General features: G+C 36.3%; 1 protein-coding gene across 1 annotated transcript in view; it reads left to right on the forward strand.

The window, feature by feature from the left end:
- LOC135690969 (uncharacterized) overlaps positions 1-18,294 on the forward strand; it is a 114,997-nt gene that overhangs the window by 44,857 nt on the left and 51,846 nt on the right. Inside the window, exons 34-48 of the mRNA XM_089115935.1 lie at positions 505-730; positions 1,396-1,736; positions 1,923-1,984; positions 5,492-5,820; positions 7,296-7,639; positions 9,464-10,240; positions 10,954-11,185; positions 11,851-12,194; positions 13,122-13,359; positions 13,506-14,110; positions 14,484-14,594; positions 14,788-15,034; positions 15,721-16,028; positions 16,283-16,520; positions 17,302-17,621. Coding sequence (XP_088972061.1) covers positions 505-730; positions 1,396-1,736; positions 1,923-1,984; positions 5,492-5,820; positions 7,296-7,639; positions 9,464-10,240; positions 10,954-11,185; positions 11,851-12,194; positions 13,122-13,359; positions 13,506-14,110; positions 14,484-14,594; positions 14,788-15,034; positions 15,721-16,028; positions 16,283-16,520; positions 17,302-17,621 — 4,722 coding nt within the window. The remainder of the gene's footprint in view (positions 1-504; positions 731-1,395; positions 1,737-1,922; positions 1,985-5,491; positions 5,821-7,295; positions 7,640-9,463; positions 10,241-10,953; positions 11,186-11,850; positions 12,195-13,121; positions 13,360-13,505; positions 14,111-14,483; positions 14,595-14,787; positions 15,035-15,720; positions 16,029-16,282; positions 16,521-17,301; positions 17,622-18,294) is intronic.

Here is an 18,294-nt window from a genome sequence, read left to right on the forward strand (position 1 = left end):
TCCATACATTATTGAACTTTGTATAAAGCTGTACTAGGCAAATAAGGATAAAGTACAATAAATGCCCGCTATTTGAATTGAGAGCTCGAAAGAAACAGCCATTTGAATTGAGAGCTCGAAAGAAACAGCTTTTTTAACTGAGAAAGTTTGAATGGTTCCTCATTTAAAGAGGCCTTCTTATAATCAGATTCAGGATATCGTATATACTGATTCCTCCTGTGTATGTACATGTGTTTAACAATGCTAATATAAGTGCAGAATGCATAGTAACTTATACGGTTCTAATGTCAGATCAGAGTGAAGTGTCATACTGCGGCCTGGCAGTTCACAAATTACTAATATCCTCTACTGTAGATATTTTGATGCTCTGGCCAAACAAATCAAACATCGGCTGCTATGGCTGATTAAACTTAATCAAATATCATAAGAACCAGTAAAGATTTCTTTGAATGATTTTCAAAAGTGTGTTTCGCAAGACGACATTCTTGAGACTTTGCTTTTTAGAATTTGAACTCGCTGGTTTACAAGCGCACAACAAACTAAGGTTAATTCACACTTCTCCACCAATGACCCTCGACGACGAATTGTCAAAAAGCTCGGCAGCGTACGCCAGAGTTATTGCCGAGAAAGACGTGCTGGAACATTCTGATTCGAAAGATGGAGAAAATCTCGCCATGGGATGCTCTTCGAAAAATATTGAAATGAGTGCCACGCAGGCAACAAAGAACTGGTAAGTTTACTTGTGATGCTTTGGGTTTCAGTGGTAATGTGATACACCTGTCTTGCTTCAACCAAATGATAAGCAAATGATAGTGAGGTCAGAAGCATTGGCAGCAAGTCTGGCATATCTGGGTCAATGACTTTAGTGATTGTAACATTTGCACCGGTCAACGGGCCTTCAACACTGGAAAAACCGTTGCAAAGTGAAAGAAATTCGTCAGCTCTATTTGCAAGTTTCAGTTTTACTGTTAAGGCAAGAAAAATAATATCCACAAAGTAACTTTGATGCTTTAGGATTCATGCAATCAAACCAATTTACGATAAAAGGGCTCATTTAATTTGACAAACCCGAAATTGATAAAATAAAATAAATCATAATATTAGCTAAAGAATAACTGCAAAATAAACTTTATATGACAATCAGGTGTTGAAGTATAGTTAAAAAATCACAATTTGCAAAAATACCAAGCTAGAAAGATTGCTCAAAGTATTGAGAGAAAAAACATTAATCAAGTGTCATCAATGTTGAAAAGCGTTTGGTTTCATTAAAATCTCCGCAAGGAATAAAGAAGAGAAACTGAGAAACTTGATAGAATTGTTATAGACATCGATGCAGCTGAAAACATCCATAAATTGCAAAATATGTTGCTATGAGTGGTGTACCTCTATTTTCAGGTACAAAGAGGCATGCTCACCAGGGTATCAGTTTGGCGATGCATCTGCACCAAACGAAGGAACAGGGCATTTCACGCAAGTTGTTTGGAAAGGCAGTACTATATTGGGCATAGGAAGATTCACAAAGGAGACGAAAAAGAATGGCAGAACGATGTATTGCACGTACATAGTTGCGCGGTACCGACCGGCTGGCAATTGGCAAGGTCAATATGCTGAAAACGTCATCAAGGGAACATTCAGCCCAACGAAGACGTGCGAAAATTTGAACAAGATTCTTGCGGATGTTAAAGGAAACAGAAAAAGCCATGTTCATCTATCAAGGAACAGGCCAGCTAAAAGTGGTGAGTTTGAAAACAGGCGACATTGTTTTCCTGTAGATACAGAAAAGAGTAGTTGGGGCTCGTTCCTCGATAATTTGCTAATTACAAACGAAAGCTGGGTTCATTATTAAACTTCTTTAGGCCAAAATTTGAGCGAACATGGCCGCTCTCCTCCTGCATTCTTTTCTGATTCCCTTAATTCTCTAGGGGTAACCTACACAGAAGATTATTCCAGCAGAAAATTAATAAATACTGTGACAAGTTTTCTTGTAAGGGTCTGATTATGTGAAAGAGTGCTAGGCTGGTAGAATGGCTTGCTTGTTTGCCAAGAAAGAACCAGATACTTAATTGAACGCGCCAAAAGGGCTAACTCACCTGTTGGTGACTGCGCATCCCAGTTCTACGCCCTGCATGTGATTATGCGGGATTGCGAAGCGAAAATGGCGTTGTATCATCGTGGAAGCCGTGAAAGAATGCTCTTGAATATTACAAGGATATTTTTTCTTTCAAATGAATGGCTCATTGCTTTCAATAAATATAGCAATCATTTCATTATTCCTCGTATTCAAACTTTGCAGTTGTCGACAAAAACTTCTTTTCACATGGTTCTGCTTAAATTCAGTAGCAGCAGAAGGAGATTTGCGACGGTATAATTAATTTTGAGATTGTGCTTCTATCAAACGGCCAGCTTGCTTATCAGGCACACTATCATGCAATAGAAACTGGCTTTTTACGTACAACTGAGCTGGCCCATTTGCAGAGGCAGCATATTCACCACGGTCCGTTCAGCACGCCAGCTCTCAGGGAATTCGCTGATTTACATCTCAATAGAAAATATCTTCCATGCTTGTCAATTAGTTAGTCACAGAATGCGAAGGTCTCGTCAGCACCAAATCTTAGTTATCTTTCGACATCCAGTTGAAATCAGTATGATTGCATGATGGAGAAGCAATATAATGAAAATCTAACTAAAAACCTCAAGGAACTCACAGTTAATTTACTTGTGTTTATTGTTGTTTGTTCTCGGCACGTTGCGGTGGTTCTTATTTGCTACATTTTCATCGACTTTTTGCCCCGAAAATTCCATCGATTGGAGTCCATCGAGCAGCCTTTATTCACACAATAACTGAAAATGCCTGAATATTAAAAAGTCATCTATCTTTTCATAAAAATTCAGAACACCCTTATTGAAACAGAATCGCTTAAAACACTAATATTTTTCATCTTTTCTTCCTGTTTCTTCAATACATAATAGTATTGAAGTCTAAAGTCTATGCTTCATAGAGCTGTTTTTAACAACATAAATAATTTCAAAGGTTTGGTTCGCAGAAATCTTTGGCACTCATGGATAAAGAACTGTATCTATATAAAAAGGAATGAATACTTTTTAACATAAATGTTTAATCATCTAACCCAGCGACTTATATTTGTTGCTATGATACATAAATAATATCTTAGTTTATGAAGATAAGAAAAAGAAAAACACGGATCTTTATTTTGTAAAAGTTCTTCCATGTTTTTTTTCGCTATAACGTTACCAATAGCATCTGTTCTTTTTTGCATTTTTCGATGGCGTTTGTTTTTCCTGCAGATTCAAAATTGCTGTTAGCAAAGAAAGATGAAATCATCGATGAAGAGAGAGACAACACAATAGCGGAGCCGCTGAAATCCCTTGATCTTCTCTGAAAGATATTACAGTAATGAAAGTAATGAAGTTCTGAAAGAACAATTAGGATGCAATTTAGGTGTTGCTTGTAGCATCACCAAGAATCGCTGTCCCAAACGAAAATTTAATCAAACAGAAGGCTACTAGCAAGGGGAATGGCAACACCTGAAAAATCTTTATTGAAAAGGACATTTGTGTCATCCATAGTGGGAATAAACAGCCAGTGAAAGGACACAGCGGGAAAGCTTTTATATTAGCTGCATCCATAGCTTATGATGAAAAATCTATTGTTCTATTAATCTCGGAATAAGTTAGTTTATTAACCTAGCTCGCATTTTAACTTTGAGTTTTATGTAAGATGCATCATAATCTAACTTTTGTAAAGAAATACATTCATATTAATACCTATTATGTGTAATATCAGTTACAATTTTGTAACTTTTTAAGACATATTGATAATTCAACAATGTTTTTTATAAGTTTACATGGATATTTAGCGATAAATTTTTCATCATAGTAAACAAAGTAAATCTAGTTTCCATTGAAATGAACAAGTCAAAATTTGCTGTCTTTTTTTCTAAAGATTCTTTTAGATTTTGCTGCCATATCTTTTTGCTTAAAAGATTTAAAGTCGAGGCATAACTAGTCGTGTTTGCTTGTTTAGCGAAAAAGCTTTCATCCACGAATTTTAGGCTACACTTATCTACCCTGATAAGTCACATTTCAGCTGAAAATAGTCCTTATGGCAGGAGGGAAACTTCACAGCTTTGAAGAAGTGCAAAATAAAAAACTGCATTAGTTTAACCTTCATCTTACCATTATAACAATCAAATCTCTCAAGTAATTTATCTTACTAGGCCATAAACTCTTCTCACAAAATGACGGACTGGCCGCCGTCCAGCATCGCATTGGCCCGCAAGGATATAATATCTTCTAAAATCGAAGCTCTTTAACACCAATGTGATGCCGGTTGTACTCTATGGTTTAGAATGTGTTAGCTGGACCTCGGAATCCTTGAAAAAACTTGTCGTTTTTATGTCCAAAATCATATGATGAGATTCATGACAAACAGACGACTATCTGATCATACGCGAGTTGAAGACCTCCTTAGTAAAACAAAGCTCATTCCCATCACATCCACAATTAAATCAAAAGTCCTGAAGCTCTACGGTCACACCAAACGCTGTACTCAAGGCGTAAGCAAAATCTTCCTCGAAGGAATGACAGAAGGCAAAAGAAGTAGAGGAAAACAACGTAAACGATGGCGAGACAACATTAGCCTTTGGACTGGACGAGACCTGATGTCGCTGAACAACGCAGTCAAAGAACGGAATTTATGGAGACAATTGTCACATGTTGTTGCGCAATCTGCCGTAGGCGGAAAAGGCGGACGATGATGAAGCTTGCTTCATGTTTTTGCTAATCAGAAAAAAGCACAATCTTCTATTTGAATTTATTTACATGCCCAGATAACGTCTTCTAATTAATCTATTGCTAAACTCTATGTGACCAATAATGAAACTCCAGACCAGAAGAATGAAGATCTATTTTGAAAATTTTGTTTTCCGAAACTGGCTTCTGAAAAGCAGCTCTGTTATGCAACGAATGCATTACTAAAAACGGGTAATGCTTTAGGATGGTTTGCAAAGGCTGAATCCAATTCCAAAAATGTGCGAAAACTTAGGTTTTTCTTACGTGAGGTGTCGTCATGTATTGGGTACCAACCTTTGCTAAATAGAAAAAAGATAAGCATGGTGTATGTTAAGTTCATATTGAAGCCTTGTTTACACTGAACAGATAAGCACTTCAGTCATACTGAAAGGAAGTTGTGAGCACTTAAAGTGAAGCGGAAGAGATAAGTTCTGTGATGTAATTTCATGGTGCTGGATCATTTCTATCGGCGATACTGAACAAGGCATAAACAACTTGCAAACTCAATGGACACCACCAGCATATCAGCAAAGAAGGGTTTTGATTTGACCCGTCCTTTTTGAACATATGCTGATTAAACAGATTAAAGAAAAAAATGATATTCTTCATTTATTGAGCACTGTTCAAGGTTTTGTCAAGATGGAATGATACACGGGAACCGCCGTGAAATTGAAAATAGATATCCGAGAAGATGCGTCAGTATACAAGGGATAAATTCAAACTCGTATTACTTCTTCTTGTGTGCTTGCCATGTCAGTTTATTTGCAAATTCACAACAGAGGAGAATAAGTTTCAACAAGAGGCAGTACGGACTCATAATATTTTTAGAGCTGTGCATTTAGCGCCGGCTCTTAAACTTGATATAAAACTCACAAAGCAAGCGCAAAAGCTTGCAGAAGAGGCCGCTAAATTGCATGGTTTTTACAATATAACGACAGGCGAAAATGTTTACGAGGCGACGTCGACGCACTACAGGGATATTTCAGGACGCGAAGTAACAGAAGCTTGGTAAGGTTTTTTATTTAGCAGTATTTGACATTAGATCAATAACATCCTCGCTTTAGATAAAAAAGTTTAAGCGTTAATGGCATATGAATGACTTAATGAATTAAATATAGTGAATTATATACAGTTAAATCCAACAATTGTAATTCCCGTTCACCAAGAACTTACCGCTATGGCTAACTAATCCGCTCTCTTGAATTCTGACCCATCAACTTCATTTAAAATATTCTTTGCATAAAGGATCTTTGGTATAGCAAACTTTTGCTGTTCCGAACAAAATTTCATTCCCGTCAAATTACAAGTGAGATAAAAAATATTTGAGAGGAATAAAAATGCTAATCATCCTATCAAGGAGCTAAGAGCATGAAATAAGAAACGGATGCCGCCAGAACTTACTACAGAATGTACCCTTGAAAAAAAGGCATGCAAAAGATTGAGTAGAAGATCCTTCTTCTGTTGTTCGACTTTACTCCTTAGAAGCTCTGGTACCTAGGGTAAGCAGACCTTTTCATAGACACTGATGATGCATTCCCAACTTTTGAAATATCTCATCTTACATACGAAGACGTCTTTGCTATGGTACCATCAGAAGAGAAGAAAATGCTACATGAGGAAGTTGTTTTTAAACCACCCATGAAGCTATGCAATGCAATATCAAGCTGAACTTCAAATGCTCATCCTCTTTGAAGCTGTAGTTAGGATAAAATGCAATAAAGCAAATTGTATTTTGAGTATACATGACAAGGCTATTGGCAGGAAGCGAATGAAAGCGATTGCTGATTTTTAAAAATACTTTACTGTCGATTCATTATTTCTATCAATAATTTTTTGCCATGTTTAATTGCCAACAGTTCAACTTTCACGTTTACTTTCCCGTGATCAGATTTTGGAGCAACAAAAATTGTTATTCTATTTAAAGTTTTATGAAAAAGCATCGCGCAATAAGACCTAAATAATAGAAAGAAAGTCAAAAAAGTATAATTCTCTATTTTTTGTTAAGAATCCTGCAAAATAATTAATCTTTAGTGTAACAGACTCCCTCTGCTTGATTGACATGTTTATTTGATGTGAAAAGAAGAAATGAAATGCAAGTTCATGGCTTTGGAAGCCCCAGTTTGGAAGCCCCTCGTGGCAACACCACTTTCTTAAATGTTCTTCTTTGACTCACTGAAATTTTATGAAGAAACAGTGAAAGGCTATGCGGGTGCCAAAACCTTTGCTATACCAATTCCAAAACATGAAATATTATATAACATGATTAAAGCAAACTTTTGTGTAGCCTTGTTTACAAAGGTAAAGGTAAATGGAAACCCTAAAGACTTGTCTATCTCTGGAACAATTTTTCTTTATAACCGATTCTATATTTTAATGAAATCTATAGAATATTGTTGTTGATCTTTCAAGAGAACCTATTATTTGATCATTCCCCATACTTTTCTCTTATATCGTAATGGTTAAAAACTAATTTTATTATCCAGGTACCAAGACGTTTGCTTTTCAAACTTTGATTTTGAGCATCCTGAAAACTTACTGGCAAGCAGTTTTACTCAGATTGTTTGGAAAGACACTGCAAAATTTGGAATTGCTAAAACGTATTCGGAAAGAAAAGGGCTGCCGCAGGTTTTTGTTGCTGCAATCTATAAATCTCCGGGCAATGTTAAAGGATTTTATCATGAAAACATTTCCAAAGGGAGATTCAAGAAATCATATTGTGAAAAAGTACAAACAAGAAACAATATCGATCAAGGCACGCAAGTTCTTACCACTTTTGCATTGAAAGAAAAACTAAACAGAAATGATAACAACAAAGTTCCTCTTGCAGGTGAATAAGTATTGATGGCTTTTTCTTATAGGTCTTTTAGTATCTAACATCGATTTGCTCAGGGGTAGGAGATCTGCAGGGGCAGTTGATGTTGTGCAGGTAGTACTTTCGTCTTATGAAAATTGTCATGGAACATGATCGTTGGAAAACACAAAATGAAAAACTCCCTCTCTAAGTAAATCAAAGGGAACACAAACTATTATCGTGCTTAAGGCCTACAACTCAATAAGCATCTTGAGTTATTTCAAGAATTGTTTCGGGAATGGTGATAGCAGCGCTGTGAAAAATGACCATTCAAAGAGATGGTAAATGGACTCAACCCTGATTCGACAGGAAAGATACTTCTTATGATATAAACCAAGATTTTCAAACTCATGCCCCACACTTTGAGGTTCATGGTATGGCTCTTGCTTTGCTGGATAGAGGAACGGGTCTGCCTCTCACAAGTAGTATTTGCCTCGATCTGGAGTGGCGGGCGTTTCACCTTAATTTGATTTTACTACCTAATATTATTGAGTAAGAACTAAGAAATGCAGGAACATTTTGAGGTATGAATGTTTTATTTAGTGAAATATTTAGCAAATGCCATTTATTTTGGGTTTTTTTACTAATGACTGCATTTGAATTCATTTTGACACCCAAAAACGACCGAAGACTCTGGTACATCACACCCAGTTCTTAGAGCTACCAGGCATTTCACACCAGACACACATTCTATAAATATTTAAGCCACATTTGGTAGAACAGATTGAAGAACCCGATAATTCATGAATCAAATTTATAAACACTTTCTGATAAGCCATGTGTTTGGAAACATTCATAGAAGCTAGATTTGCCTGTTAAGTTTCGCATTCGTTCGATTCGAGAAAGGCAAAAGGTAGGCGTAGGCCTAAATTTTTATTGAGCTCAACAAAACGACAGCATATGCACACTTTCCCCAAAAATAAATAAAGTCATTCCCCAACGAAGTTCCTGTTAGGTCCTCTATTCCAAAAAGTGTTAGTTCAACCTTTGGTTTGGTCTGGCTTAAGAATTTATTCTGCACAGCTAGGATATTTGTTTAATTATGTACAATTGTACACTCTTTTTTTTATTTTTAATCAAGGTCAACGTTGAGTACTCCAGTTTCTTGACGTTTTAGGAAATTCCTATACCCTATTGTTTCTTAAGACTTTCTTAAGTTTGCTTTCATTAATTCTAACATTGGAAGTCCTAATTTAATTTTTCATGCTAGGAAATTTTTCAGCACAAAACTTGCTTGGAAGGGTTTTCACAGCTGCTGACAAAGGCACTTGTCTATGTGTCTGTTGTTTTCAAATGCTCATGACATTTTTGTCAAGATACTTTTTGGCTCTAATTCTGTTCTTAGATGGGAATCTCATATTTCTATTCTCTGTTTCAATATTTTAATTTAAACCTGCAAAACATATTGGTGGGTTTTTGCAAAGTTTTTGAGTGATTGCCTTTTTCAAAATTCAGTTGTTTCTAAACTTTTTTGCTTTGAAAACTGAAGTTTTTTAGCTTTTTTCCTGATTGCCCAGTATACTCATTTCTTATATAGCGAGTTTCTTTTAAAAAATAAACATATTGCAGCCAATTTCTCCAAGAAGTGTTAGGCAAAAAAAACTTATAAGTTGCAACTACTTTCTACAAACCAAAGCATAATAATTATCATATGATCTATTTACAATACTCAAAGATAAGTTTTTTGAGTTGGGGAAAGGGTTGGTTTAAGCAAAATATAATTTTCAATTATTCTTTGAATCAAAATATCCGTATTGAAGATTTCATATAGCAAACTGAATTGCAAATTTTAATTTTCAGCTACTGTAGCAAAGAAAAGCTTCCTACAAAAAGACAAAGTCCATGCTCCATACCTTACCACAGTTTCTGGAGGTGAGAGCCCCCTTGAAGAAAGAGTGTCACCTAACAATGATTATGATATTGAGTCCTTTAAAGACAATGAGTATCAGAACTCTCTCAACTCAGAAGACAGTTCTCGATATGAAACAGTGGATCATCCTTTTGACGTCTTTGGTCCAAAAGAACATTATTATACTGTGCAGCATGGAAACAAAAAGTTTGATACTGTTATCACACAGGCTTTTAGAACAAATGGTGTGGAACCAGAGGTCAACAAGATTGAAGAAAAGAGTGATCCTGCTTTAGGAAGTGAATATGTCAGCTTTCCACAAGACAGTTTAAGAGAGAATGAAATTGAAAGGTACTGGGATTATGTTCCAATAAATAGCAAGCTTGAACTTGGTGGCGTTCACCAAAGTGCAGGCCCAGGCTCAGAGAGAACTGTTGGAAGTCAGCAAGCTGCAGTAAAAGGGATTCTTGATGGTAAAAGCTTGAATATAAATGGGGGAATAGGAATTCCAGTTGCTGAAGTAAATAAGCAATTACAAAAGTTACGAGATGCCAAAGAAGCAGATTACAAGGTGAAAGATATCAAGTCAAAAGATGATACAGTTGATTTCAAAGAAAACAGTGACATCTTGGACCAAAAAGTTGTTGCCCAAAAAGTTACCATTGAACCAGGAAGCAAAAGACAGTCACCAAATGTAACAGTGCATAACAGATCACCAGGAAACAATGGTAAATGATTCTTGAAAACTTCTCTATTTTTCCTGTGAATTTAGGTTATGGTATTTTCCAGTCTCATATTTCTTGGAAAATTTTAAAATACCATAGAAAAAATTTTGACCCCTGCATTTGAAAAAATCAGACTTATCTTGGTTTTAGACATATGAAGAATTGTCCATTCTTTGTATATATGCTTAAGGTTAGACAAGCCAATGCAATTAAAATGATGGCATCTAAAAAGCTAATTGAAAGGTATCATGGGGTGTACTGGTTAAACATTGTCATTCAAGGAAGGAGAATTAGCTCTTTGTTTGTTTCCAATATGTTGTCTGATGATTACATTAAGTGTGAAAATCGGAGTAGCAACTTAGAACCATCCTGTTTTATGCAGCAAAATCATTTAAACCACTTTTCAACAGATTGGTAAACAGTAATTTCCATTTTTTTCAACTATGTTGCATTTGGAAGGTTTATAAATGCATTTCCTTTAGCTTCAACATGACAGTTTTTGTAAATTATAACAGCATCTTTCACAAAAAATAACATAGCAAAAAATAATCAAGTTAATTTTTGATATAATCACATGCAGACCTCAGGCTGCTTACATCAAAATAGTCTTTGCACTATAAGATAAAACAATTATCTCTTTTCAAGGCCCTTTACCCATAATAGTTTGGTATTGCAGCATCATGGAAATAACTGATATTTTACACTTCTTGTTTTAGAGCTTCAGAAGCTGAGAGAAGATGGTGTTATGTACGTTAACAGTTTTAGGAAGATCCACAATGCACCTATGTTAAAGCTAGACAGTCATATGTCAGCTGAAGCTGAAGATTGGGCAAATATTCTTGCTAGCAGAGGGAAAGTTGAAAGGAATCCAACAACTGACGAAGCAGAAAATGTATTCTATCGTTGTGGGCAAAATGAACATGTAGTCAGAGATGCTGTTGTATCTTGGTTTGTATTTTTAACATTTCAAAACATTGCTAATAATTGAAGGTTTAATTTTTTTTCATATATTTGACTTGAGGAGAAGATAAAAAATTTTAACTAGCCTTTAGGTTAGTTAATGTATTTCAAGATGTGTTTTATAAACAATTTTTGAAAGAACTGTTTATCTTATTTTATATGGCATGTTTGTTTAGTTACTTGAGCAGAGTGCTTAAAGTAATTTAAATTCATAGCTGTTTGAAAATCCTTTTTGCCAATACTGTATAAGAAGATTTAAACATCTCAAATTTAATCTACCCTGGCTTGATGCATGTACATATGTTCTAAGGTGGCCATTTTAAAGTAGAGATTATTGTGTTAGATATGGCTTTCTGTTTATACTGTTCTGTTAGGTGTATGATAGAATGCAAATGTGTAGGGCAAGCCTCAGGTAACTTGCCAAAGCCAGGTTGATCTGAAGTCTTTGTTACACATGTAAGTGTTAGTTAGACTATGACAATAGCACCTTGTATTTTGGAGAACCGTTTTTTGTTAAATATCTACTATACTAATGCTTATCAAAAGAATCTTTATTTTTGCTACAGCAAGCTTAAACTTTTGCTAATAGAGTGCTTATCTATTTTGTTTTTGTTTCATGTGATTTTTCTCAAGCAATTTTTGTATATTGCCAGGTATAAAGACATCTGTGAAAAAGGTTACAATTTTGAATCCAACTTGGATAATGCAGATTCAAATCAATTCACAAACTTAGTTTGGAAAGGTTCAAGCAAACTTGGACTTGGGGTTGCCAAGAAAGATATTTCAATTGATAACCTGAACCTTTCATGTTTCTTCGTCGTGGCACGATATGATGATAATCCTGTTCATCATCTCAACACCCACAAAAGGAATGTGCTGAAAGGCAAGTTCAATGAGAGTATATGCAAGAATCTAGAGGAGCACGCTGATTCTGGGCTGGCTGAAGAGCAACGGCTAGAGGCTGCAAGGAAAAGCCAAGAGGCAGTGCGCCGCACAGGTAAGTTATTATTTGGGTCTCTTGTTATTACAACTACGCAGCCTGGGGTGAGGGACTCACAGGTCTGTTGCTAAGGTGGGGTTTCAGTCATGTAGGGGTGCTTCGTTGCAAAATTCCAGACTTTTGTCAAATATAGTTTGGTTCACCATCTTTGTCAGCAAATGGGACCTGAGCACCCTCTTGAGCACCATTGCTAGTGATAGCCCTGGGAACCGTGGTGATGGCATTGATTTCCTCTTTCCATGATATTACTCTTTTGCTCTTTTACGCGTGTACACTGCCATTAAGTCAAAGCGTGTACACTGCCATTAAGTCAAAGCGTGTACACTGCCATTACGTCAAAGCGTGTACACTGCCATTAAGTCAAAGCGTGTACACTGCCATTAAGTCAAAGCGTGTACACTGCCATTACGTCAAAGCGTGTACACTGCCATAACGTCAAAGCGTGTACACTGCCATTAAGTCAAAGCGTGTACACTGCCATTACGTCAAATAAGCAATGCAGTTTGTCAGGTCTAGTCTTGTCTTTAAGAAATGAATTTCATAGAAATTAGCCATTTGTTGTTATTGCTAATCTGAAGCTTGGAATTTGATTTGTTTTCCTGCTGTTTGACTGACTGCAGACAACAGAAAAAGGGAGTGTTAGATACATTAAAGTTGTTTAACCCACCAATTCGCCAACTTTGTTTAAACTTGAGAATTTTGCCTACTCTAAAGTTACTATGTTCAGCTACAACGGTATTTAGTGTCGGCCAAAACATCACATTTAGATTTAGACACATGACTTTAGTGTATAATTTGACAAGAACCTTTTTGATATCAACGCACAATGGTTTTATGAATTCTGAGTTTACTCACTATTATAACCACGAGGTACTTGCGCACTTTTAACTCACGGTTTTTGAATTTAGCAATATTTCATTTTAGAAAATAAGATGTACGAGAAAGAGATATTGTCGGTTCATAACAATTTTCGAAAGGTTCACAATGCTGGCAAGTTAAAGTTGGACCAAGAAATGTCCAAAGAGTCCGCTGCTTGGGCCCAAAAACTCGCTGATGCTGGCAGCTTGAAGCACGATCCGGATACGAAGGACGGCGAAAACCTGTACATGGCATGTGTACCGAAGGGAAGGAAGTTACGTCCATGGAAGAGTGTCGTTGCCTGGTATGTTGTCTACGGCAAAATATCCTTGCCATAGCAGTAACGCAGTTCGATCTGGCCAAGACCGTGTACTTTAAAGATATGTTTGAAAATATCATATCTGAGAAATTATAAATCCAGTTTTGTAACCTTGGCTTGTTGTTTTCCAGGTACCGGGAGGTTTGTGACACAAAATATAGATTTGATTCTGAAAATGGTGCACAGAAAGCGGGCCATTTTACCCAGGTTGTATGGAAGAGTTCTAAGGATCTTGGAGTTGGCGTTGCAATCAGAGAAAAGAAGCCAAAGTTGACCTGTGCCTTCGTTGTGACAAGGTACAGAAATGCTGGCAACATTCTCGGGCTATTCACTGAAAAAGTTCAGAAAGGAAGCTTTGATAGAAGTATATGCGATAAGGTTATAAACATGGCAGAGAGTGCTGTGAAGGAGGTCGATTCGAATTTTGAGCATGCCGAAGACCAGATGTCTGAAGTTACAAAAACGCAAATTGGAAAATCAAAAGGGCGAAAAACTCAGAAACCTGATGTCAATGACAAGAAGGTTGACAAGGGTGATCACCAGAAGAAGGAATCGCATAATAGCACTGCACACGAAGAACATGGAAAACATGCTGTATCAAATAACAATGGAGAGAGAAAAGAGGCTGGAGACAAACAAACGGGTAGATGGGAAGGGTTAGGGAGTAATGATTCTGCGCTGAATGGATTCTTTGATAATCAGGGTGGACGTAAGAACATCAGCAATGCCTTAAAAGGTTTGTGAAGTAAGAACATTATAATTGCCTTTGAAAGTGTGTTTCTTGGCTTTTGTTTCAAGTTCAAATTAACGGGCCATTTGGTTCTTATAGCTTTAATATATACGTAGTGATGCTGAAACAATTTACTCGCTAATAGTTTTCTAAACTAAACATTAAATCAAATTTTAATTCACAAATTCATAGCATACTCTGGTAGTAACGGGCCTCTTGTTTGGCTCACTATCGTTGAAAATCTCTTGATTAGATGCGAAAATCTACTGAAAATATCGCAAAAACGAACTTTTCAAACAATTTGATTTTGTCATTTGTTCATTTCCCGATGAGTGTTGAAGGATTTACGTTTTTATATTCTAAAATTTCTTGTCTGCAGATCTCAAAACGACTCCTTTGACTCAAGAACTTTTGAAAATATTGAAAAAGAAGTTGATCAAGAGTTTGTACAAAAGTCATGAGATGATAACCGAACTTGCAAATGAAAAAGGTAATCAGGCTTAGAAGAGAATTGTTTCTTCTTCTCGACTTTGTTTTGTCTTCTTTGAAAAATCGCAAAACATTTGAAACACAAAGATGAAAAATACTAATAATCTTTCAAAAAGCCTGCTAAGATGATTGAATATAATCTTTCAATGAAACACACACTTTTGGAGCTTTCCTTATATGTGATAATCTTTTAGAGGCGATGTTAAAAAAGAAATTCATGACCGAAAGTCTATCAGCATTAAACAAACTTCGACAGCTTCACAATTCCAGTACTCTACGAGTGGACGATGAATTGTGCCGCAAGGCTGACGAGTGGGCCTACGTGTTGTCAAGAAGAGGAAGTCTAGATCATGACCAGGAAACACAAGATGGCGAGAGTCTTTACTATTTCTGCCCCGTTGAAGGAAGCTCCATCTCTGCGAAGGATGCAATCAGCACTTGGTGAGTTTCTTTCAGAACATGATCTTGTATGAATGATAGCCGTGTCACACGTAGGAACTCTTGACAAATTAAAAGTTTCATGAGTAGGAGCTCGTAGTAAATCGTAGAAAAGCTTTTTTGTAAATATTATTTTTGTATTCCCGTACTTTTCATAATCCTCTTTTTCGCCTTAATATACCAGAATCTTATTTCTTGCTGCTTTATTTTTGGGGATAAAATAAATATAAATTTTAGTGACAAAATTATGGAACCGATATGCCCCTTGTCTAGATCTAAAGTGGAGGAACTAAATTTATTCTTAGAAATCAGGAACGCCTGTCACCCCGAAACCCTGTCCGTTGATACACAGTTCCTGCAAATGCTATTTTTTGCTTCAAAACATTTTGATAATAGATATTTCCATGCTTTTGTCGGCCAAACGTAACTATTTTGTACTAAACACAATCTCAAAGATCTTTTAGGTTCTTATTTCTAATGTCAAGTCATTGTTTGTCGAAAATCTCAATTGTTAGATGTTATCTATTTTCACATTTTAAGTCATAATTGCTATTTATCTTAAGCGGCCTTCACCATTATTGCAAAGCCAATTTAAATGTCTAGGTCAGTCGATTGAAGTAAACTGTTTCCTTAAATAAACCAAGAAGGTCTTTGGTCGATAAAATTTCAGTGGCTTATTTCATCTACAGGTACAAGGAAGGCTGTGAGCGTTTTTATGACTTTAACAAAGAAGATGGAAGTCAAGGAGCTGATGACTTTACTCAAATTATTTGGAAAGGAACCAAAAGATTTGGTATCGGCTTTGCCAATGTACAAAACGGAGACAAAGTATGCTCTTATATCGTTGCAAGGTACAAACCAACAGGAAACGTTGCTGGTGCTTTCCGTGATAATGTGCAAACAACTGTGGATAAGAAGACATGCATTGATCCAAGAGCTATTTATGAAGAGGCAAAAGTCAGAAAGAATGTAGATGAAAAAATTCAAGAACCTGCAGGTAATTCTCACCAACAACCTTTTTTCGGGTTTCATTGCAGTGTTTCTTTGGAAAAATGTTGTGTAGCACGAGCGTTTTAAAACTTTTTTTGCAACAAATTTGTTCCGTAGAAAGTTGGCCTTCAAATTCAAATTTATAAAGTTTTGAAAAATAATAATTTTCCTATTATATGTGACTCATAATTTTGATTTCTTTTTTCCTCAAACTAATGTTTTCAGAGCTCAAGTTTGAAAGCAAGGTAAATTCTGTTTTAGACTTCACAAAACTCGAGCAGAAAGCACTTTCAATCAACAATGTGTTCAGAGACATTCATGGTAGCCCGAAGCTACAGTTAAATCACACGCTTTGCCGCGATGCATTGGAGTGGGCTCGTAATTTAGCATCGACTGAAGAGCTCAAATACGACATGGCCACTAACGAAGGAGAAAATATTTACTCAACTTGCAGAGATTATGACACCGATGTTCCTATTCAACAAGCTTTTGTCCATTGGTATTTGTTTTTCTTTTTAATGTTTACATCACCGAATTCTCAAGAGGCTTAAAAGCAATTTTCAATGACCTAATGGGATTTTAGAAAAATATATGTGGTCCCCTGGAGGTGCAAGGAAGTTTCATTGATTCGCGAATGCTGAGTATCTGCTCCAGATTATAGCAAACACAATTTACAAATAATGATTTTTTATTGGGTTGATCAATATCGATTCATTTTAGGCTCGAGCATTCATTCAGGTGTATTTGCGATCGAGGACCATAACATCCCTGCTCTTGCACCTTTCCTGCTGTTACAAGTTATTGCTTTAAGATATTTTCATCATTAAATGGCCAAAAATTTGAAAAGTATCAAAAACTTTTGATTAAGCAGATTCGTTTTTGCTCACTTTAAAATAGTGTTAGCAATATTTGTGACACCGTGTATATTTTACCTAATCCTTTTTTAGTTGGCAATGCTAGGAAAGAGCCTATAGCGAAGCCCTAACAATGGAAAGGGAGGAGCGATTAGGAAGAGAGAGAGATAGGAAAAATAAACTTGTTGATTTTTGTTTTGAATAAAGACAGGTTGTAAGAGTCTGGGAAACTTGCAAATATGTAGGCAACAAAAAGCGTTACAGCTCTGTTTATAGGCCACTTTGGGCTGTGTAACAGTAAACAGGAACAGACATGTAGCATACCAACAAACATCGATTTTTGCATTAATTATATGCCATTTGATCAATCTGCTCGGTATAACATATGATCTCAAGTGTTTTTACCGGATAGCTATTTCATTTCAGGTACAGAGAAGTCTGCGATAAGGAATTTGACTTTGAGAACGATCATGGAGCCCAGGGTGCAAGCCAGTTCACGCAGATGGTTTGGAAAAACTCGAATGACTTTGGCATAGGCGTGGCAAAAGCACGCAGCAAGGAGGGGAAGTATTGCACGTACATTGTTGGGCGGTACTCAAAGCAAGGCAATGTAGCGAAGCAATACAAAGTGAATGTACAGAAAGGAAAATTTGATAAGTCCATGTGTGGGGCTGTGAAGGAGACAGCAAATTCAGCTGCTAATGAGTTTGAGCGATCGTACATTGGACGCATTGGCTCATATCACGGTTTGTAGTATTGCTACATGTAGCTGTTTTCAGTAGTTTGCTTAATAGATTTTGATTTGCGGTAGGAATAATCTCCTGCTTGGGAATACAGCGGTGAAGTAAAAGGCAAGTTTGCTGGTGCCAAGCTTGAAAAGACATCTTGGCCGTTGAAAAATCACCTCTTCTAAAACATGGTTTGAATTAAAATTAAGTAGTTTTAAATTTCTTTTCTTAAGTCACCTTTACATGTCATTTATGCTTTATGGACATGATAGATAAAGCTATGTCAGCATTACTGCGTCACCAAGATTTTTATAGAGAGGTAGAGATTATTTAAACCCATTCAAGGAAAGAGTGGCCTATCCGAAATAGGCCTACTTGACTATCAGCGCGTTGATAGAAATGCACAAAAGATGCACATTTTGCCAAATAAATACCGGCGAAAAAAGAATATTGCTAAAAAAAATCACCTGGTAAAGACCTAATGGCATAATTAAGAACAAAAGGACATAACTCACAATTATAATGCTAAAAAGAGCTAACGCTTTTGACACTAAAAATAAACTCTGTATCTTTGAATTTACAACATTAACCAGTAAAGACAGAGACGCCTGACAGCATCTGGCACTTTCTGAAAAAATCAAAAAATGTTTTCTATATTTATGAAACAATTTGCTTCAGGTGACGAGTATTG

This window comes from Rhopilema esculentum, chromosome 4 (assembly GCF_057945365.1).
Source record: "Rhopilema esculentum isolate cy_ngs chromosome 4, ASM5794536v1, whole genome shotgun sequence".
Taxonomy (NCBI): Eukaryota; Metazoa; Cnidaria; class Scyphozoa; order Rhizostomeae; family Rhizostomatidae; genus Rhopilema; species Rhopilema esculentum.